The sequence below is a fragment of the Pinus tabuliformis genome, chromosome 8, assembly GCF_031772625.1.
Source record: "Pinus tabuliformis cultivar Carrire ecotype Pingquan chromosome 8, CPIR1, whole genome shotgun sequence".
Taxonomy (NCBI): Eukaryota; Viridiplantae; Streptophyta; class Pinopsida; order Pinales; family Pinaceae; genus Pinus; species Pinus tabuliformis.
The window spans coordinates 293564025-293586546 of record NC_142294.1 but is presented as its reverse complement, the minus strand read 5'-3'; the positions used below and the strand labels follow the sequence as shown (position 1 = coordinate 293586546).

General features: G+C 35.6%; 1 protein-coding gene and 1 pseudogene across 1 annotated transcript; both read left to right on the top strand.

Moving 5' to 3' along the window:
- Positions 1 to 9057: 9057 nt before the first annotated feature.
- LOC149235280 (E3 ubiquitin-protein ligase UPL3-like) lies at positions 9058 to 9926 on the top strand. Its single transcript, XM_089461340.1, has 3 exons — positions 9058 to 9285; positions 9444 to 9614; positions 9704 to 9926. The coding sequence occupies exons 1-3, from the start codon at positions 9235 to 9237 to the stop codon at positions 9818 to 9820; spliced, it is 339 nt and encodes a 112-aa protein (XP_089317466.1). The 5' UTR covers positions 9058 to 9234; the 3' UTR covers positions 9821 to 9926.
- Positions 9880 to 10857, top strand: LOC149235279 (E3 ubiquitin-protein ligase UPL3 pseudogene; annotated as a pseudogene).
- The last annotated feature ends 11665 nt before the right edge of the window (positions 10858 to 22522 follow it).

Below are 22522 nucleotides of genomic sequence, written 5' to 3'. Positions count from 1 at the left end.
GTTCCATCACCATACCCAACAAAGACATACCTTTCCGATTTTGGAACTAATTTAGTTCGCTGATGTTTAGGCATTAGAGCATATGCATCACAACCAAACACTCTGAGTTTAGAATAATCACAAGGGTGTCCTTTCCATACCTCTTGCGGAACCTTGCAGCCTAACGCTGTTGATGGAGATCGGTTTATCACATAACAAGCTGTTGCCACTGCTTCTTTCCACAACTCCTTCGGCAACCCGGCGTTACTCAGCATACACCTTGCTCTCTCTAGAAGAGTCATGTTCATGCGTTCAACAACTCCATTCTGCTGAGGAGTATAAACCGTGGTCTTATGTCTTTCGATCCCTGCATCCTTGCAATAGCTGTCAAACTCCTTGGAGGAAAACTCACCACCATTGTCAGTTCTTAAACATTTTATTGTTCTACCAGTTTTGTTTTCTACCAATGCTCTAAACTGCTTGAAAACTGAAAAAACATCAGACTTCTGTTTCAACATGTAGACCCACACTTTCCAAGAAAAGTCATCAATAAATGACACAAAATATGACGAGCCACCATATGACGCTGTAGGGGCTGGACCCCAAACATCTAAATGGATATAATCAAGTATGCCTTTACTAGTATGTTTGCCTATTTTAAACTTTTGTTTACTTTGTTTACCAAACAGACAATGTTTACAGAAATCCAATTTTCCAGATCTTAGATTAGGAAGTAACTTTCAGTCAGCCAAAATTTTCAATCCTCTTTCACTCATATGCCCCAATATTTGATGCCATAAGTGAATGGAACTACTATCATGTTCAGACACAGACACATGATCTGACCCAGTTCTACCTTCTAACTGAAATAGATTTCCTACTTTCTTAGCTTTCATCACTAGTAAGATACCTTTATAGATTTTCATAACTCCACCTTGAATTATAGTTTTATATCCATTTGAATCAAGTGCTCCTAATGAAATCAAATTTTTCCTTAAATCTGGTACATGCCTCACATCTGTTAATATTTTTGTTGTCCCATCAAACATTTGCAGTTGTATGCTCCCAATTCCCACAATATTACATGTTACATCATTACCCATGTACACAACACCATCATCAATTGATTTATATGTTGTAAACCAATCTTTATGTATACACATGTGGTTAGATGCCCCAGAATCTAACAACCAATGTTGATCATGTTTTGAAATATTAACTGACAATACTTCATCACTCATACCTGAACCAGATACTAAACCTGTATCTGTGGTGTTGGCTTCCTTCTTTTCTGTCGAAGAGCCTTCTTTAGCAGCCTGCTTTCGCTGCCAGCAATCCTTTTTCAGATGTCCAGCCTTGCCACAATGCCAGCACTTCACCTTGGGCTTCTTTCCTTTGGACTTCGAACGAGAGTCGCTATGCTTTCCCCCGGAGTGTCTCTCTCGTGAACGACCTCTGGCCATCATTACCTCTGATGTAGAGGTGTTTGCATTCGACCTCTTCCTCGTCTCCTCAGCCAACAAGGCTCCAACAACATTGTCAAACTCAAGGATATCTGATGTACTAAAGCTTATGGAAGTAACAAAGTGATCCCAGGATTCGGGCAATGAACATAATAAAGTTATCGCCTTGTCCTCTGAATCAAATTTCACATCTAGACTGTCTAATTGCACCAATATGGTATTAAAAACATTCAGGTGATCAGCAATTGAGGTACCTTCTTTCATCCGCAAACCATAAAGCTGCCATTTCAGCAGAATTCGATTTGTCAAAGATTTCGTCATGTAGAGCTTCTCAAGCTTCGACCACATGCCTGCGACGGTTTTCTCTGACATAATGTTGAACAGAACATCGTCTGCCAGACATAACCGAATTGCGCTCAGAGCTCTATCGTCCATCTCATCCCATTCATCCTCCGTCATGGAAGGAGGTATTTTGTTTTCCCCAACAGTGCTTTCGCCACACCTTGTTGAACGAGCAGATCGTGCATCTTCACCTTCCATATCTCAAAATTTTTCTTGCCATTAAATTTCTCAATTTCAAACCGGGCACTTTGAGTTTTCGCCATCTTGTATAAAAAAAAAACAAAATAATCTCCAATATCCAACCAGCAATTTAAAAAACAAAATTGCCTATGCCTTTGAAACAAAATATCTTCCCTTCACACAAAACATTTCTGCCTATGTCTTTGTACCTTTGCCTTTACTTAGAAAAAAATATTTAAGCCCCCCTTACACTTTTAAAGCCTTTTAATTTGAAAAACATGATACATAACCCTTATAACTCCCCTTTTTGTTTAAAAACATAATTACGTACTCCACCACATGCGTTCACCATCATATAAAACAATTAATACTCCACCATCATATAAAACAATTGTTCATATAAAAAGCTTTTAGCACCAAGTTTTTAATCTGAGGTAACCAAAAAATGACACGCTTCAACACTGGGCACTGATTTGATTTTCGCAACTAGTTTTCTGATATTTAAGATTTATGCGTTTTGTTTTCGGTGAACATTGATCTACGATCACTTAAAAATACGCATCAACAATTTTAATACGCACCATTAAATACCAGCAACATAAAACGCACCAGTAAGTAATTCGCACCAGGTTTCGGGAAATTTAACAACGCGCAGGGGTAATTACAAAACGCGTAGCCGCCACACCAGGCAATTTAACAACCACCAATGTAAACGCAGCAGGTATTGTTGATGTAAACGCAGCAGCAATTTTAATTCATATGCACCAGCCTTATGTAAAACACAAAAAACAGCGCACCAGCATGAATTAACACCACGCGTTCAGGCTCCACATACCAGGTCAACAGCGTGCTCAATGGGTGCTCCACAGCTCCTTGTAGGTATTACAGCGCTCAATCAACAGCACCTCCAGGCAGCAATCGATCTGCTCACCAGCAACCAAACCAACTCCGCGCTCCACCTCCAGCAGTGCTGCTCTTCCAACGAGCTCTGATACCAATTGTTGGAATCCAGAGGCACAGCAAATCAATTAAAAAACACACAGCAGAATATCAAGCACATAAACACAGTTTTTAACGTGGTTCACCCAACCAATCTGGGCTATGTCCACCAAACATAGGCATCAGGAGTTTATTAATCAATTTGGGAGATTACATCATGGAAGCCTCACAAAACTCTCTTAGCAAACATCCGAATGGTTGCCTGCTATATAGCTTAGAGAATCTAACAGCCTCATTAATTCCCTCACATCAAATATAGGAGGCATTAACTCCCTCCCAACAACCTGGAGTTAATCTAGGACCTGAATTCCTATTGTTGTCACCAGCTGAGATTTTTCCTATTTCATCCCAAACAGAAAATCTCAACAGTGTCGTTGCCACATTCACTCGGTCATTTCTAGATTGTTCGAAGCTTTTGTAAACCTATCTTTTGTTTCAATCTTGAGAATAATTCTCTCATGGTAATCTTATGGCATAAGAGATGATTTTTTTGTATCATCCATCTTCTTAGGTATATATTGATCCTTTTTATCTATCATGAATTATTTATTTAGAATTTTTTCAAATGCATTCAAAATAATGTGCCATAAATTCTCTATTAGTAATCTAGCTCTTATTTTAATATATAAAATATCATGTTTTTTTTACAAATGAAAATAAGTTGTGTGAAAAATTATATATTCACAAGTCCATGATTCCCCTATCAACTATACTTTTTCAAGTGCAATAATCACAAAAAATGGTTGACCTTTTATCTTTTTATAAACATATTACTATACCTCTTGGTTTCTTACTCTTCATTTTTCTATTATATTCACAAGTTTAGAATTTCCCTATCCACTATATTTTTCAAGTGAAATAATGCAAAAGAATGATCGACCTTTTTTCTTTTTATAAACCTTTAGCTTGAGAACATTTAGTATGCCTCTTCATTTCTTGCTCTTCCTTTTTCTATTTTTTATAGAAATGAAGGCTTCCCTCCACTTTCAAAACTATTATGATTAAATCATAATACCAATCTTACATCATTTAAATTTTTGATACATGTGCCCCACACTTTCTAGAGTTAGAAATATCTTGAATAAATAATTTTGTGAGAACTTTTTACCTAGAGTGATTTAATTAAAATTATTTATGACAATGTCTCATCCAGACTTCTATGAACTATTAGAACTTACTTATGGCACGTGAACTTCTCCATGGTTGTGAGGACTCCTTGATATTGTGATTCACTCACTCATTACAAAGAACAAAGGTGGGTGTATTCCACTTACCCTTGATCTCATGGAACTTATGCCTCTTAGATATCATGTAATGAACAAAATGGTGTGGATTTAACTCTCCAAGATTTTCTTAGAATATCAGCAAATACTGTGATATAGCTTAGCTTCTATGCAACAATAATGATGGATAGGCTATGATGGCAATCACTCTCTTCAGCCATGTCTTGGATCACTAAGCACCTAACTCCAATTCTCTCAATGACGATGATACCTCTAGCAATTTATCCACTCAAAAATCTCGTAGAAATTTCCTCTAACTCTTCTTTTTAGAAAAATAATAATTTTTATTTGTAGCTTCTCTATTGAAATTTTGGCGTGGGATTTCTTTCACCCATCAGTGAAATGATGGCTCTCCTTGAAGAAATGGAATTCTATAAAACCTTTATCTACGATTTCCTCTTGATCTACTCAAGATCTACTATCTTCCTCCATTTTTTTGCTATTAAATGAGAAAATCATAGGCTTTGAAACCCTTTCTCTACAATTTCATAGGATACTCTTTGAACATTCTAAGTATCTCAAGAATTCCTTAATCTAGGTCTTCACTTCTCTACATGTGATTCATAAAAACTTATTGAGCAAGTTTCTTCTTATCCCCCTCCAACACTCAAACTCTATGTATTTTCTAATAATTAACTCAACTCTCAATTTTTCTTTCGAAAAAAATTAATTTTTTCGTGGCAGTATGACAAAAATCATAAAGAACAACAAAATAATTAGATAATTAACCAAACCTATTATATGATTACCTTTTTTATTTTTAGAATACAGTTTAGATGCTTGTAAATTAATTTTATCTAAATAAAAAAGAATTATATAAATCTAATTAGTTAAAAAAAATCAAATTTAACAATTTATCTTTAAATAAATCTAATTAGCATTACACTATATAAAACTCAACCTCATTCATATAGAAAAATTAAATTGGCTAATATTAATATTTCCATTGTATAAAAAAATAAAATAGTATAGACGGTTTTTCATAAAATAATATAAACATAGACATATACTTGATATATTACTTAAAATTACTTAATTTTTTTCTTTTAATTTTACTCAAAGTAGCAGGTATATATTGCGAAAATCTTCAACTATTTTATTTTTTTCAGGGGAAAAGGTGAAATAAAATGGAAATTTTCAAAAATATTTTCAAAGTTGTTAAACTATTTTGTATAAGAAAACAGGAGGCAACAATATGACCCGCTTTTGATAAGTATGCAGCCTGTCTATTTTGTATAACGAAACAATAAAACTGTAGCTAACAATATGACCTGTTTTTAACAATTTATGCCTAACTATTTTATAAAATAAAACAATAAGTAACAATATGATTCTCTTTCAATAACTTAGTAAGAGCATAAAGTACGATAATTGGTCTTAATAAGATAGAAAGAACATTAAAAGGAACGAAAAATAAGACGGGACAAGGTCAAATAAAAACCTGGTCTAATTTCAGTAAGTTGCAAGAACATAAAACCACAAAAATAATGTAGGACAAAATAAATGTAGATTTTGTGTTTATAGTATGAACGTAATTAGATAAACGAGTTGTGCTTGAGTTGTAAGACTTTATTGCATCAGATATAATTGGAAATATTGGCTGTACACAGAAAATACCATAACTCGGTGTCGTTTTCTGAGAGTCTTTTTATAAATATTGGATTTGGGACTTTATATTATCATATTCCTTTTGTAGATAGAAACTGGAAACTGTAAAACAGTATCTATTTCTATCTTTCCTGTAGCTGAAGATAATGGCAAAGATGACAATGGAATATAGGGATTTCAAAATGTTTACTGCAATAACAATGCTGATTTTCTTGACATGGGCTTCAAACGGTAAGGTTAAGTTGAATATATTTTTAATGTTTTGATCTAAAATGTCTTTTGAGGATTCTAATTATGGGCATCTTGACAATGCTGATTTTCTTGACATGGGCATCAAACGGTAAGGTTAAGTTGAATATATTTTTAATGTTTTGATCTAAAAATTCTTTTGAGGATTCTAATTATGTCTGGTACTTTCAAATCCTTTTGTAGTTAACGCTGCAGTGTACCTTGATTGTGACACTACTCCCTGCGTAAGTGACACTAACTGCACTACAGCTGGGACTCAATGTCAACACGTTAGAAAACATTTCAAAGCTTGTTGTAGTGCACATTGGATTCCCCTAGCTACACGCAAATTGTCCAGGCCTGCTGCTGGGAATTAGGGACATTTAATGACAATATTGGGCTGCTGTTTGATATTAGAGAGAGTCATTTACTTAAATAATGGATCAGATGTGTGAACTCCCCCAAGATTTATGTTCATGCATTGATATTAGAGAGAGTCATTTACTTACATAGATAATGGATCAGATGTGTGAACTCCCCAAAGATTTATGTTCATGCATTGATTATATTCACATTATCTGTTTTTAAGTACGTTTTCACATGTTTTTTTTTTCATAAATTAGATTACGCTGAATAAAACCTAAAAATTTTAGTAGTTGCACACAAATTTTGATGTCCTTCGATCTTTTATTGGATGAAATAAAATGGTCTTATTAGTCCTTGCCATCTGGCATCCGGCAGGGACTATAGTAACTGTTCGGAGGGCAGATAACATTAATTCGCGGGGTTTTTTAGTGGTATTATTAGTTATATTCTAAAGTTTGCAGTTGAACTTCTGTTGGTCATCTTATTTGGCCTCTTCCCGAGGCGGAAGAGGCCGGACCATAGGTTAAACTGGTACTTACTCACAATCAAGTGGCCCTGACCGTGTGCGGTTTCGTTTTAATGCTGACATTAATTCCTTAATGTTTAATGTTAAGTGCGAATGGGATACATATGCTAAGTTGCTTGTTCTTTTGCAGGTGTCGGCCGTATGCTCAAGGTTTTTGCAGGTGTCGGCCGTATGCTCAAGGTTTGCATGGCGGGAGGTGTCCGCCTACCGGCTCGGCGGTTTTGTGCGAAGCATTTGAAGGGGGAGGCAGAGGCAATTCGTTACCCAGTGAGATATTCAGATTCATTTGTTCCTGTTCCAAAGACTGCCATTAATCCCACCCACAAGCGTGCAGGAGATTTGCTACGTAACAGAGTCCCATGCTAAACGGAGAGAAGAGAGAGCACCTGCAGAGGCGATAGATCTTCTCTGAAGAATTCTCCAGTACTCACCGAGTCTTCGCTGCACTGCTGTAAGTTAGATACATTTGTACATAGGTTGGTCTAGAGCTAAATTGCTAATTGATACATGTATCATGAGCACTTCCATATGTGCAACCCTCAAAAATTGAGTTCTTGTAGAGAATTTAATACTACCAAATTATTTATCAATTGCTACGAAATTGGAAAATAATCCATCCTCAATACTCTTGAATATTGAATCTTTGAAAATCCTTTTAGAAACTGCTTCCAATTTAAAGAACGATGCATTTTCAATACCTATAGAGATTGAAGTTTTGAAATCCACATGAAAAAAATTCTAAAACATCATAATACGATTTTTCATGATACTCTGTACTCTGAGATTTGAGGAAGACAGAGTTCTTCCAAACTCTTTAATTAATTACGCAACTCTTTGGGTAGTTTTCTGAACTCAACAACATTTTACTCTACAGTAATTCATGTTTATATCCATGAGCAATTTATATGCCTTTCGCTCCTCCTCTGCGAAGCTCCTTTGTTTTTCCAATAGCCTATTCATTTTAACATGCTCTTCCTCAAACTAATGCCCCAATTCTGCCATAGAGGAACTATGGTACTCCATGCTTCGTAACTGCCTCTGAAATGGCCTTGAAAGCCCTTCCACAGATATGACGAAAAAGACATAGAAGAATACAAGATAGAAAGAGAGTTCTCTGAGCAATTTATATGCCTTTCGCTCCTCCTCTGCGAAGCTCCTTTGTTTTTCCAATAGCCTATTCATTTTAACATGCTCTTCCTCAAACTAATGCCCCAATTCTGCCATAGAGGAACTATGGTACTCCATGCTTCGTAACTGCCTCTGAAATGGCCTTGAAAGCCCTTCCACAGATATGACGAAAAAGACATAGAAGAATACAAGATAGAAAGAGAGTTCTCTGGTCCGAGCATCCGACCTTCCGGTAACCTAGCCCTCCTTAAGACAACGATTTGCTAAAGGGATACAAGCCATTATTACAATAAACTAGAGTTCTGATGCGATAAATGAAGGGCTCCTTCTCTATGGCCTTCTTCACATTCGAATTGAAATCATAGAGCCATTTCTTTCTGATGGAAAAGAAATCATCCTCCAATGGAAAAGGATTCTACTCTAGGTCTAGGTCTGCAACCATCGATTTTTCAAATATGCATTTGTGGGTTTCTTCAATCCAGGAAGAGGATGGACTTGAGCAGTAGTATTCCACCAGCTACAGTGCCCGGGTTTCAGGGTTCAATCTCCCTGATCACAGTTGTTAACCTGATGCGACCTTAGGTGGCCTGCTGTATAGCTTGCATGTGTTATGCTAGGGAGATAGGTGTTAGGCACATGGCCGTCATGTAGGGCCCACAAGGTGGATAAAAGTTTCGACTTTCATTTTTATTTTTATTGACATCGGTTGATTTTCTTATTTTTATTTAAATTTGAAATTTGATGTTGCATTGTCGTTTCTTAGTTGAGAGCTGGTACAGTTGAGAGCTTACTTTTGTTGGCATGTTATGAATCTGTGAAGGGGCGGACAAGCAGAGGAGGATCCGGCCATAATATTGAGATACATGTAAGTATATTTTCAGGGTTTGCTAAGGGGGATTGTAAGAGGGATGATGCCTTCGTGCTGGTGCTCTAATGGTAGTGCTATCTTATCTGGAATTTTTCTCCAGCGGTGTTCACGTACAGTCGCAAAAGTTGTATTTCATTAGCTTTTGTTTATATAGGAAAATTTAATCTTATGTTTGAGTCTGCTCTTGGAATGCACTAGAGGGTAGCATTGTCCACTGCTGCAAACATTTGCAAGAAGATTCCATCTGATGCAGCGGAATTTGTAATGGATGCTATGCCAATATTGACAAATCTTCTTCAATTTCATGACTCAAAGGTAATCTATTTTTTGCATATTCTCCTTTCATATTTAACGTAGGAGTGCGTTTATAAAGATATTTGTTTGTGTTCTGTGTTCAATTTTTATTGATCCTTTGAATGTTTACCTTGAAGTACATTTCCTCCTCTGGCCAATGATAAATATTTGTTACGCAGGTGGTCGAAGATGCATGTATTTGTTTGACTCGGATTGTAGAATCTTTTGCCTCTTCTTCTGAGAAATTAGATGAACTCTGTAATCATGGCTTGGTTACACAAGCAGCAAGACTTATATATGTCGGTACTTCTGGAAGTGGCCAGTCATCTCTTAGTACATCCACATATACGGTATCAACATAAGTGACTTATTTGTTAAAAAAATTGGAAGGTTCTGTTATAACTTATTGCATGGTCTCATATTATCAATTGGCTTGCAGGGTTTGATTAGGATTCTATCTAAATTTGCTGGTGGATCTGCTTTAGCTGCCAAGGCACTTCTTGATCTCAATATAAGCGGCATTGTTAGAGATATTCTCACTGGCACTAGAGGGTAGCATTGTCCACTGCTGCAAACATTTGCAAGAAGATTCCATCTGATGCAGCGGAATTTGTAATGGATGCTGTGCCAATATTGACAAATCTTCTTCAATTTCATGACTCAAAGGTAATCTATTTTTTGCATATTCTCCTTTCATATTTAACGTAGGAGTGCGTTTATAAAGATATTTGTTTGTGTTCTCTGTTCAATTTTTATTGATCCTTTGAATGTTTACCTTGAAGTACATTTCCTCCTCTGGCCAATGATAAATATTTGTTACGCAGTTGGTCGAAGATGCATGTATTTGTTTGACTCGGATTGTAGAATCTTTTGCCTCTTCTTCAGAGAAATTAGATGAACTCTGTAATCATGGCTTGGTTACACAAGCAGCAAGACTTATATCTGTCGGTACTTCTGGAAGTGGCCAGTCATCTCTTAGTACATCCACATATACGGTATCAACATAAGTGACTTATTTGTTAAAAAAATTGGAAGGTTCTGTTATAACTTATTGCATGGTCTCATATTATCAATTGGCTTGCAGGGTTTGATTAGGATTCTATCTAAATTTGCTGGTGGATCTGCTTTAGCTGCCAAGGCACTTCTTGATCTCAATATAAGTGACATTGTTAGAGATATTCTCACTGGTTCTAGCCTGGTGCCAGGCATGTCAGGTTCCCTTGCTCTGGACAGACCCACTGATTAGGTACTTAAAATATTATCGTTCATCTGACTGTTATTCGTGCTGTGTTAAAAAGTTGAGACACATATTGACTATCCGATCTGAAACCACACGTGAATAGATTTTGCTTGAATGGTACTAGACAAATAAAATAAAATAGACATTTATCTGTATTGGAGAGTCAGGGAGTTTCATTTAGAATATTCCCATTATTGTTTTTCAAATTCTATGTTATTTCGACTTTTTAACTTCATGTGCTAGACAAATTATAAAGAAAATGCATATGCCATTGCTGTGGAACTCTAGTTTTTCTGTAGCAAAACTGAAGTAGTTATATCTTTCTATATGAACATGCATGCACCTGCCCCTCTGTCCAATAGCCTTCTTCTTTGTAGGAGAGTTCTATTGATTGCAACTCTCGTGTAGTGTCTTATTTCCAGGCATTTTGCTTTTGGTCTTTGTTAGTAGCTATGTAGTTACAAGAATGGCTGAGGCTGGAGTTTACCGGAAAATCTTTTGTTGGCAGAGAGTTCTAGGGATTGCAAATCTCTTGCAGTGACTTGTGTCCAAGTCCAAGCCTTTTGCATGTTTTGCATTTTGTGTTTTTTCATCTACTGTCCAGGGTAGTGACAAATGCCCAAAAAATTGTTTCTTGTGGCTTGGATTGTAGGTGTGTGTTACCTGGCATAAAACTAGTCATGACTAACGAAATTGTCACAATTCAACCGGGAGAACTTACGTTTCTCTGTAAGTGAATAGCGAAGCTGTTGCAATTTTTAGTTCGAATGTCAGTCTATGCATGTTTTGCATTTTGTGTTTTTTCATCTGCTGTCCAGGGTAGTGACAAAACTGTAGCATTCCTATTGACCGAAATCAATCCAGAGCTATCCTTTAAACCTGATCTGAAGGTGTACAGTAGGGTTGCAAAGGGTTAGCTTCATTTCAACTGCCAGGTCCAACATACCTCAAATGGTGCACAACTGTCAATGGTGGCATCCCACAATGGGGTGCAGGTGCAACCAAAATTCTCTTTTCCCATACATCATTTGAGCATAACTCATAAGCAGTGATGTGACTGTACAATAGGGATCTGTTGTTTTATTACAAGTTACTAATGCTACACCTCTGCCCAAACCCTAATAAGGTTACAACGAACTTGTGAGGGTACAAGAATTCCTCTTATGGCCAAAGTTGGTCCTAGCAAACAGAAATAAATGCCATTGCCTTACAGTAGGGTTGCAAAGGGTTAGCTTCATTTCAACATTTCATAGATTGTTGTGGTAATGCCAGAATTGTTCATGTGACACATATACACATGTTCTGTCTCTTACTGATGGCCATACTCTTGTCTATCAATCAACAACTACAACATTTCCCAAAATTTATTATTGATGAAATACATACTGTTAGGATTTTTATGCCACATATCCCACAATGGGGTGCAGGTGCAACCAAAATTCTCTTTTCCCATACATCATTTGAGCATAACTCATAAGCAGTGATGTGACTGTACAATAGGGATCTGTTGTTTTATTACAAGTTACTAATGCTACACCCCTGCCCAAACCCTAATAAGGTTACAACGAACTTGTGAGGGTACAAGAATTCCTCCTATGGCCAAACTTGGTCCTAGCAAACAGAAATAAATGCCATTGCCTTACAGTATGGTTGCAAAGGGTTAGCTTCGTTTCAACATTTCATAGATTATTGTGGTAATGCCAGAATTGTTCATGTGACACATATACACATGTTTTGTATCTTACTGATGGCCATACTCCGTTTTAAAAGCAGAGATCATTCTTCATAATACAGAAACTCACGAACTACTTTGAGTTTTGATAATGAAGTTAATAGTCACCCAACATTTATCCCTCAACACTACTAGTGAAAGATAAACTTGGAATTAGCCTAAACTTTGCTTCTATTTCATGGAATCTTTATGGTAACTTCAATATGGCTAATGTTAAAGAAGAGCTTGGCAATCTTCCTACAGGATGGCATATTCATTACAAATCAACTTGGCAAGCTAGAATTGTATGAATCAAATAGTGTTGGAAGGTTAATTATCGTTAAGGCCAGTATACCTTACCCAACTTCAGGCTTAACAAAGATACAACCCTTAATTCGATATTGTCATGCCTGTAGGAGAGTGCTTTCGAATGGTAGGCTAATAAAGCTAGTCAACATCAAATAATGTACAACAAAGGTTTTGCTCTTTATTAACAGGCTTTCGAATGGTAGGCTAATAAAGCTAGTCAACATCAAATAATGTACAACAAAGGTTTTTCTCTTTATTAACAGGTTTCCGACTTGAAGTTCCAACTACACTTTATGAATGAAATCACCAAATATGGTTATAAAATAGAAGAGCTTTAGTTCACAGAGAAAACAAAATGGGAAAACATCCATTTTTATCTCAAAGCAAAAACAAAAACAACACAGAGCCCTTCCCTCAACAGAATTTGTGACAACAACAAATGGTTCCAAAACGTAAATAAGGTGACCCATCATACTTTGACCTCACAATCCACGATTCCACACTAGCATGAATGAAGATGACTAATTCCGAGGTGTCAACTCTGTGATTGCACCTTAACTGCTCACTGAGCATAAATAGTGCAATTAGCATCATTGTGAATAGATGAAATGAATGTATCTTTTATTTAACACCCAATAGTTTCACGGCAGTGTTCAATCAATTGGTTATACGCTTAATCCATTCCTCCAGTATTGGAATTGCAACAATTAAATCCAATTTCATGTTCGTGAGCCTCTTCTTGGCATCGAAGGGCAGTTATGGTCACACATTGTTACAGGGAACAAACTGAGTTTAAAAATGTCATAATTCAGAATCTGAAAGCACAAAAATACTTTCATCACTATTTCTTACAGTCAATCAGATTTTAACTCCACCTTATCAGATGTCATCTCTCAATGAACTAGACATGTAGAAACTGCTTTTCAGAATTACCCTGTGTCTGCGGTGCCTAATCTCAACACTTGTATTTAAATTTTGTGGACTGGTTTTCTGTTTAGGTACAGGAGACAACAACTGTACACTGTGGTTTCTATAGTGAACGTGGAGGCTTTGATATTGATCTTGAAGATAAAAGATTTATGAACAATTTTAAAGCTGTTGTGTCAACATTTATAACTCTCAAGTTATTCTGATTTGCTATTAAATCAGAGTAGTTCTGATTTAAGTGGATGAAATTCAGGTGTGCTATGTAGCATTTTGGGATGAAATCACATTGTTGGAACAAGAAGCAGAAGGAAAGAAACTTGGTGAGAGACTGAATGGTAAAATTCCAAAGGTCAGTCACAAGGTTTGCTGTTAAAATTTTTGTATTTATTCCATATTCGGGGTTTAATCTTGTTGAGATCATAAGAGGACAATGGATCTATTTTGATCTCTTCAACAAACGCTAATCCAATTATCAAACAAGCAGATTTATAACACCACTTAATATAGATGAGAATAAGGATGTTCATATACCATTTCTCCATCCAACATAAGATAATTTTATTCATGTCCAACAAATGACCGCTAAAGTAAGTCAATGGGACTGCCGTGTCATTGTTGTTCGCAATCTGCCTTTCAGTGATCAGAGACTGAATGGTAAAATTATTGTATTTCTTCTATATTCTGGTTTTATTTTTTTTGATATTATAGGAGGACAGTGGATCTATAGTGATCTCTTCAACAAAACCCATGACCAAGGGAGCAATCCAGGCTTTGATGCTTACGAAGCCAATATCCCCTGCCAACTCTATGGCTTCCAGATCAAACCCCATGAACAAGGGAGCAATCCAGGCCCATAGCTGCTACAGCACCAACACTTCCATTAACCAAGGGAAACATTCTCAATTACTCCAAGCTTGTTCAAGAAGTACACCAACTTCATCCAAGGACAGAGAGAATGTCAACAGCTCAACCATAGAAATACGTAGGAGTCTCACTGCTCTGTTTCCACACACATTTATTATCATGATTGTACTTGATTAAATAATCCTGAAGCTACCCTGCTTCTCAACTTGCTATTATTGTATCGTGCACATGGCAATTTGTTTGGTAAGAAGTTACATGTTGAAAGCTGTTGCACAAGCATTGTGTCTTTTCCAGCTTTACATTGTTGAACATTTGGAGTTTCCGTCCGAACAGGCCAGTGATAGTCCTGTTAGAAGTGTGCTCTATGTTGTTCCAAGAGAGACAAGAAAGTTTCAAGGTTATAAGCTGCCTCCAGATACCAGATATTTCTGAGATTTTTGTGGGGGCCCAAATGTTTGAACTTTGGCCAAATATTGCTTTTGATTCAACAGTATGTTACGTGAACAATTTGTTCCGTATGCTTGGCTGGATGCATGACACTTTAACTGATTGTGAGTCTGATGTTCTAAACTGTTACATGGTTTGTCATATGCATAACTAAATACACTTACAATTTTTTTGCGGTGCCTAATCTCAACACTTGTATTTAAATTTTGTGGACTGGTTTTCTGTTTAGGTACAGGAGACAACAACTGTACACTGTTGTTTCTATAGTGAACGTGGAGGCTTTGATATTGATCTTAAAGATAAAAGATTTATGAACAATTGTAAAGCTGTTGTGTCAACCTGCACATTTGGTGGAGGAGATGATCTTTACCAACCTATTGGCATGTTACAAACATCATTAGAAAAGGTTTGTATTTATAACTCTCAAGTTATTCTGATTTGCTATTAAATCAGAGTAGTTCTGATTTAAGTGGATGAAATTCAAGTGTGCTATGTAGCATTTTGCGATGAAATCACATTGTTGGAACAAGAAGCCTTTCTAAGCTACCCTGCGCACCTAATTTCGCATTTACTACTGCCGCCACATCCATCATTCCATATGCCATTTGCTCCCCATGTCAGATCGATATGCCCATCATTAAATACTGGCCTGATCCAATCTGATCTTCAAGATTATTTCTGCACTTAGATATTGACATAGATGCTCCCCATGTCAGATCGATATGCCCATCATTAAATACTGGCCTGATCCGATTTCTGCACTTAGATACCAATCTACCACCAAGATTGCCCGATGTCAGATACATCACTTCTGCCACCAAATACATCATTCCACATGCCATTCGCTCCCCATGTCTTATCGACCACTTCATTGCACCTCAAGTATTTTAGCTCCATTCACACTTAAAACCACCTTACAAACACATTGAACTTTTGTATAAATTGGCCTCCTCTGCACCTGGATATTCACATACACCTCCCCGCTTCACATAACATGGAATCCATTAGCATAAGCCAACTTACTGAACTCACGGCATTGTTTCTCTTAGCACTTATTCTCATGACTCTTCTGATTATTGACATCGCAAAAGTCGAAAGACAAAGAAAAAAGAAACCAAAAAAAAATTAACATCTCTTTTGCATTATCTTACGCATTGTCTTATTTCCCCGCTTCCTTCTCTATTACAGATGTACAACGCAGGCTTCAAATATGCATTTGGGTCCGCCATGGCGTTGCACCTCGCATTTTTTATGCGTCTATCGTCTCTGCTCGACTGCAATGTGAAATAGTTTTGTCATTAAGGCTTTGCCTACCTTTTGCTCTTAGCTCTTTTTATTAAGCCGTGTTGTGAATTAATCTGAAAAACAAAGAAAAGCAACTCGATGCAGCAAAAATCAATGTCAGTTTGCTATCACTGAAACAATATATTCATTTGTGAGTTAGAATCTCTTTTGCATTATCTTACGCATTGTTTTATTTCCCCGCTTCCTTCTCTGTTACAAGTGTACAACGCAGGCTTCAAATATGCATTTGGGTCCGCCATGGCGCTGCACCTCGCATTTTTTATGCGTCTATCGTCTCTACTCGACTGCAATGTGAAATAGTTTTCTCATTAAGGCTTTGCCTACCTTTTGCTCTTAGCTATTTTTATTAAGCCCTGTTGTGAATTAATCTGAAAAACAAAGAAAAGCAACTCAATGCAGCAAAAATCAATGTCAGTTTGCTATCACTGAAACAATATATTCATTTGTCATGGCTTTGGGTTATGATCTAATTTTCAAATGTTAGCAAGTTTAAATTTGCTCTTAGCTCTTACTACCACTTCTTAAAAACTGAAGCCTACGACATCCCATGTCCAAAGAATGCTTACCATGTATGATTTATATCTCTGATACAGGTGTACAACGGATGCTTCAAATATGCATTTGGGTATGCCATCACCGGCTCTGCTCAACTGCAGACAGCATGTATCTCTCGGCCTACAGTCAATGTCCGTGTCCTAATAACTTCATAAGTTAGATAAGAACTTGAATCAGATCGACTGCAGTGTGTAATAGTTTTGTCATTAAGGATTTTGCCTACCTTTTGCTCTTAGGAAAGCAACTCGATGCAGCAAAAATCAATGTCAATTTGCTATCTCTGATTTCAACGATGCTTTTGTTAATGGGTGACACTTCTGGTATACAGAAGCTGCATTTTGCTTCTTAAAAACTCAGTTCCTTCCAATACTCTAAAAGTTTCACTTTCGGATGCACAGTATAAAATTTCTTAGCAGTAGCATCACTTGGTGCAAGTGTGGCATAACTGAACTTATAAATTTGCTATCTCTGATTTCAACGATGCTGTATACAGAAGCTGCATTTTGCTTCTTAAAAACTCAGTTCATTGTTTTATGCCATTGACTATATATTGATATGTGTTTTCCTCTACTTTGTAGTGCGTAATAGACAGGCTCAACTTGCTTCTTAAAAACTCAGTTCATTGTTTTATGCCATTGACTATATATTGATATGTGTTTTCCTCTACTTTGTAGTGCGTAATAGACAGGCTCAACTTCACGCAGGGACTCGCTGCGTCGCAGCTCCCCTTGTTTAATCTTGAAGACAACTGTATTAACTTTAAGTATATGGGTATGGAAGGGACATGTAAAAATATTTGTTTGGAATATACCCGATTTTTTTTGGGATAGGCAACCTATAGTGGGATGCTTTTAATCTTTTATATTTAAGTTTGGTTTTATTTTTTTCCAATTACATTTTTATGCCTATGACGTTGCTAATAAACCATATAATAGAATGTATATTAAGTAAATTTATTTTATTAGAATATATGATTTGATCTAATATTTAATATTAAATAATTATCATAAAGTTTCTATAAATATATATTTTAAAATATAAATCTAACTCATAAATTTATAGAATGAAAATATGAAAGGTTTGAATAAAATGTGATTTCTTTTCAATATTTTAACAACATCAAAAAAAAGAAAATAGAAGAAAGCTAATCATAAAACAGAATAGTAAAAAGTAAATGAATGTCTTACGATGAAAATGTTATTAGATATATTTGGAAAAATAAGTTTTGAATGAACACTGCAAATATTATACGAAAAACTTTCAATATAAATATTTATTTTACCATAATCATTTTTTCTACAAATTGGAAATCTTTAAGACATTTTGGACAAGTACTAAGATAAGATAAGAATAACATTCTAAAACATTTTATATTTAGAAAAGTTTTTCAAAAAAATTGATCATTTGTCCTAAATTATGATAGTTATTTAGTTATTTAGTGATAAATTCAAAGCATTCTATTATTTTGAATGCACTCTTTGCTTCAGTTGTTAAAATGTGGTACACATTAATTACAAGTGTAGTTGCAATAGCAGTGGTTTTTAATAATATTCAAATAAACATTTTAATTGTTAACTGTTTTTGTCTTTTAAAATTGAAATTTGATAATTTTTTCTTCAATGGTGTGCACACAAGATTAAGACGGGGCTTGGGGATGAGCTAAACCACCTCGCCCATTTGAGGCTCATTAAATAGGGTTAACATGGATCATCTCGAGCATGTTGTTGCATGCAACCATTCATTGTGGAGAGGGGAGGTTTAATAATGTTTTCATTTTGGTGGTGAAGGTGAAACATTTTTGCAAGAGGATGATCAAGAAGCTAAACTCTGTACTATTTGTCCCATTGACTGACTCTTGTGTTGTGGTATTAAACCATAATTCTACACCCGGTCCATATTGTGAGAGGATTCCGTCCTCCCTAAAGCTCAAGAAGTGGAGGAGGGTGGGTTTGTTCGACGGTAAAAAGGCCAATTGGTTGATGAAGTTGGGGTTTGGTATGGTGTGACCTAGTTAGTGGGAGGGATGAAAGTTTGGTAGTTTGTCTCCTAGTGTGGTGAGAGAAATGCAAGTTTGGTTGCTTCGTAATAAGCTTAGGGAGTATAATTTATAGTGGAAGTTGGGTAAGTTGATGGGGCTGGAGAAATTTAGATAGCTGAATGAAAATTTATTGGTGGTTCTATAGCTCGATCGTGGAACTCAGTGCCAACCTCAAATTCTACTTATATACACTAGCATGCTGGTATCAACCACTATGACTTGCTTTGAAATGCTTAGTATTTTTCATAGTTGTCTTAGCTTAGTCCCCGTCTTTCAATAACCATCATAGTGTTTATGTTCATGTTGGCTCCTAGTTGTGGTGTGGATTGGGAAATGAAAATTTTGACAAGTTTTATTCCAAGTAAGAGACCTCACATGTCAATTTTATAGCCAGGGGTCAATCTTTTTATGGCCTCTTAGTTTTATTTAAGTTGTTTCCATTATTGAATGTACGGAACTCTATGGGGTTTAGTTTTCGTTGTTTGTCAATCAGCGCACGCTATGCTAGGCTCCTTAGGGAATGGAACCAGTCCTGAGGTGCTTATGTACGAGGCTTCTTCTCATGGTATAGTTTGGTTTATGTCCTATTTTAACATCGCTCGCATTTTTTTGGGTATATCTCCTGGTTGTGTTTAGTCTTCGTATTTCTCTTACCACTTTCTTAGTTGTGCTTGGATTAGCTCTTGTTATAAGTGTGGTACCCTCTTATACTCCATGGTGTCCAAACAATGCACAAAGTGCAAAAGGTGTGCACGTGATAGCAATTCACTACATCAACAGAGGGTTGTACTCTTCACATAGGACTCAATCACTACATATTTTAATGTAGCCTCCTAGAGAAGCTGATAAATTAGGAAATTGAAAACTCATGCGGGAGAAAAGTGATAGTTCTACTCTGATTTTGAGATTCTAGATGAGGTCTCTTGCTAGATTCTAGACCTTTATCATACAAAGGGGCGGAAAAAAATGATACCTCAATTATGTTTATCTTTACTGGTAGATGAATTCTCTTCTTGGACTAGTACTAAAATACAAATAGGTAGACAAGTACAATGTATTTGCCTCTCTAAAAGACATCAAGAGGATGCTCTAGAACCATCATTTTACCATCGAAAAACTTGACTCAAGGATCGCTCACGTGGAAGGACACATGCGTTGAAATTCAAACCCCACTGCTCATCCTGGATCTAGTGTCAAGGACCTAATTTTCATACCTTCACTTGATTCTTAATAGGGATTATTTATGCTACCTATAATTGGTATTATGCTACGTTTGTAATAGTTTGCTAGTACATCTGGACTTTAGTGTTTTGTGATGAACTAGACAATAATTATTTTGTATTTTGTAATCTCAAATTAATTAAAAAATACAATTATCCAACTATGTAACTTGTAAAACTTTTTTGATAATACAAAACATTTTAAATTTACCAAAGAAACAAGAAATTTGATAAATGTTTTAGTGATGATAGATTTTAATTTTTTAAATGTATTTTGAAATAATAAAATGTGTCAAGATTAAAAAAATGAATTGAATTTAAAAAATTGCCCATTTAAAATTCAATATTCTAAATTTAGCTTTCTATTAATTAAAATTTATTTATTATATATAAATTCGAACGCATTTACTTTTTATAAGTTAATTAAATAAAAATTATGATTTAACAACATCTTAGAAATCTTTACCCATTCGACAAACTTTAATCAATTTTGAGTAGCGATACTTTACATTATTGTAATACAATTTGAGACGATTAATTATAATACATCAAATAGAAGTTACACAATACTTCATTAGGAATTGTTTTACGCCTAACCGGTTATGATGTTAAACCATCGTTTAACTCTATTATCGATTATTTTGGACATTGCAGTTTCCAATTTAAAATCGTTGATTGGTCTTAAAAGATGTTAATTTACTTAGGGTTGTTAAATAAATAAGTGTGATAGTTGCATAGGAGTATAGTTTTAGATGTGATTAATTTGTCGTCTTTATGAATATCTTAGTGCGATTAATTTTTTTAAGAGTGTTTTTACCTATAGAAATTGAAATAAAGTAAAAATAAATATAAAAATTAATTGAATTTTAAAAATTACAGATTTGAAATTTAGTACTCTAGATTTATTTTTCTGTTAAATAAAATTATATTTTATTATATATAATTTTTTATACTTTTATTTTTGATATATTAATTAAGTAAAAAATTATAATTTAATAAAACTCTCAAAACCTTTACCAATTAAAGAACACTGAATCAATTTGGTTTAGGTTAACTCGTACTTGGATAATGGCATGGCTTTTCTTGATTATAATTTGGTGGTGTCTACGGTGTGAAATAAAAAAATTGTTTGGCACAGGACTAAACAAAATTATGTGTCTCAGCATTAACAAAATTGGAGAAGCAGCGAATCATGTTAGCGAGTTCACTATTGGAGGCCATTTGAATAGTTTGACTATGACCTTTAGATTATCACTTTCTCTAATGCCTTTATGCAAGCTCGCATCTGTCCAAAGTTTAACACAATTGGATTCTTGTGGAATCCGTAATCTAAGCCTCTCTTTGTGTCCGGTTTTGTCTAAGGATCGTAAAAAAAATGCATACCTCAAGCACCAAGATTCTCGTAGCACTCATATTTGAGGAATCGAAAGAAATGAATAGTGTGCATCAGTCTTCAAGAAGTAACGAAAGATTTCTCTTCTAGAAGATCGAGATTTATTGACGAATTATGATTCTTAAACAATGGCATCTATATAACGAAGTTGTAGAAGTTCGCAGCCCTTGCTGGGGAAGAATTATGAAGTTCGTATATAGGAAAAAAAATTGCATTAGTGGAAGGACTACGAATTCGGTGGCCTCTGTGGTGCGAAAAACAAAATTTGTTTGGGCGCAAAACTAAGCGAAATTCTGTGTCTTAGTAGTAACAAATTTTCAGAGGCAATGAATCGTGTTAGCGAGTTCACTATTGGAGGATTGAATTACCACCTCTGGCTCGAATTATCACCTTCTATGGCTCAAATTACCAATACCTCCTATAGTTTTATATCACAAGCCTGAATGTGGATCGGATTATCAATACCTTTTGTGGTTATATTATATTTGCCTCTTTAGCAATTCGCTAGGGTTTATGTCGTTTCGCGGGGTTGAAATCTTTGTTGCAGTAACAAAAATGTAGAGGTAGCGAATCGTATTAGCGAGTTCACTATTGGAGGCGATTTGAATAACGTGACTACGATGTTTGGATTGTTACCTTCTCTAACACCTTCTGCACCTCGGATTATCACCTTCGCTCTACGGTAATTTGATTCATCTTTGTGGTCCAAATAAATATCTATTTATCTCGGGTGAGGAACAAGAATCTTTATAAATGAAGATTTCATTCCCAAAGACGAAGATGAATTGAGGGAATAATTCCAAAAGTTCAAGGCAAGAAAAGAAGGGAAATTGGCAATCATTAGGAATAGGAATGTCATTAAGAGATAGAGTTTCAAATAGAGTGATAAATGGGGACTTGCATCACTCCAGTTTTTGTTTTGTAATTGTTGTGGTTTTCCATGGTGTAAAGTTCCTATGTTAAGATCGATCCTGAGTGATATTGATCTTATTCTTTCAATTGAAACTTCGGAGCATGACAAATCTACAATCCCTCACCTTCATAGATTCACTCTTTTGTCAGTTTGGAATAAGAAATCCTCTCAGACGCATTTTGGATTTTGGTGGTATAGCCTGTTTCATGAGGAACACGGTTTCCTCTCACATTTGATGTCATAAAATCAACTCCTTCAATTAGTACATTTGGATCAAGACCTCTAACTCTAACACCAATAGGATATTCATTGAAATCTTCTATTTCTCTCCTATCA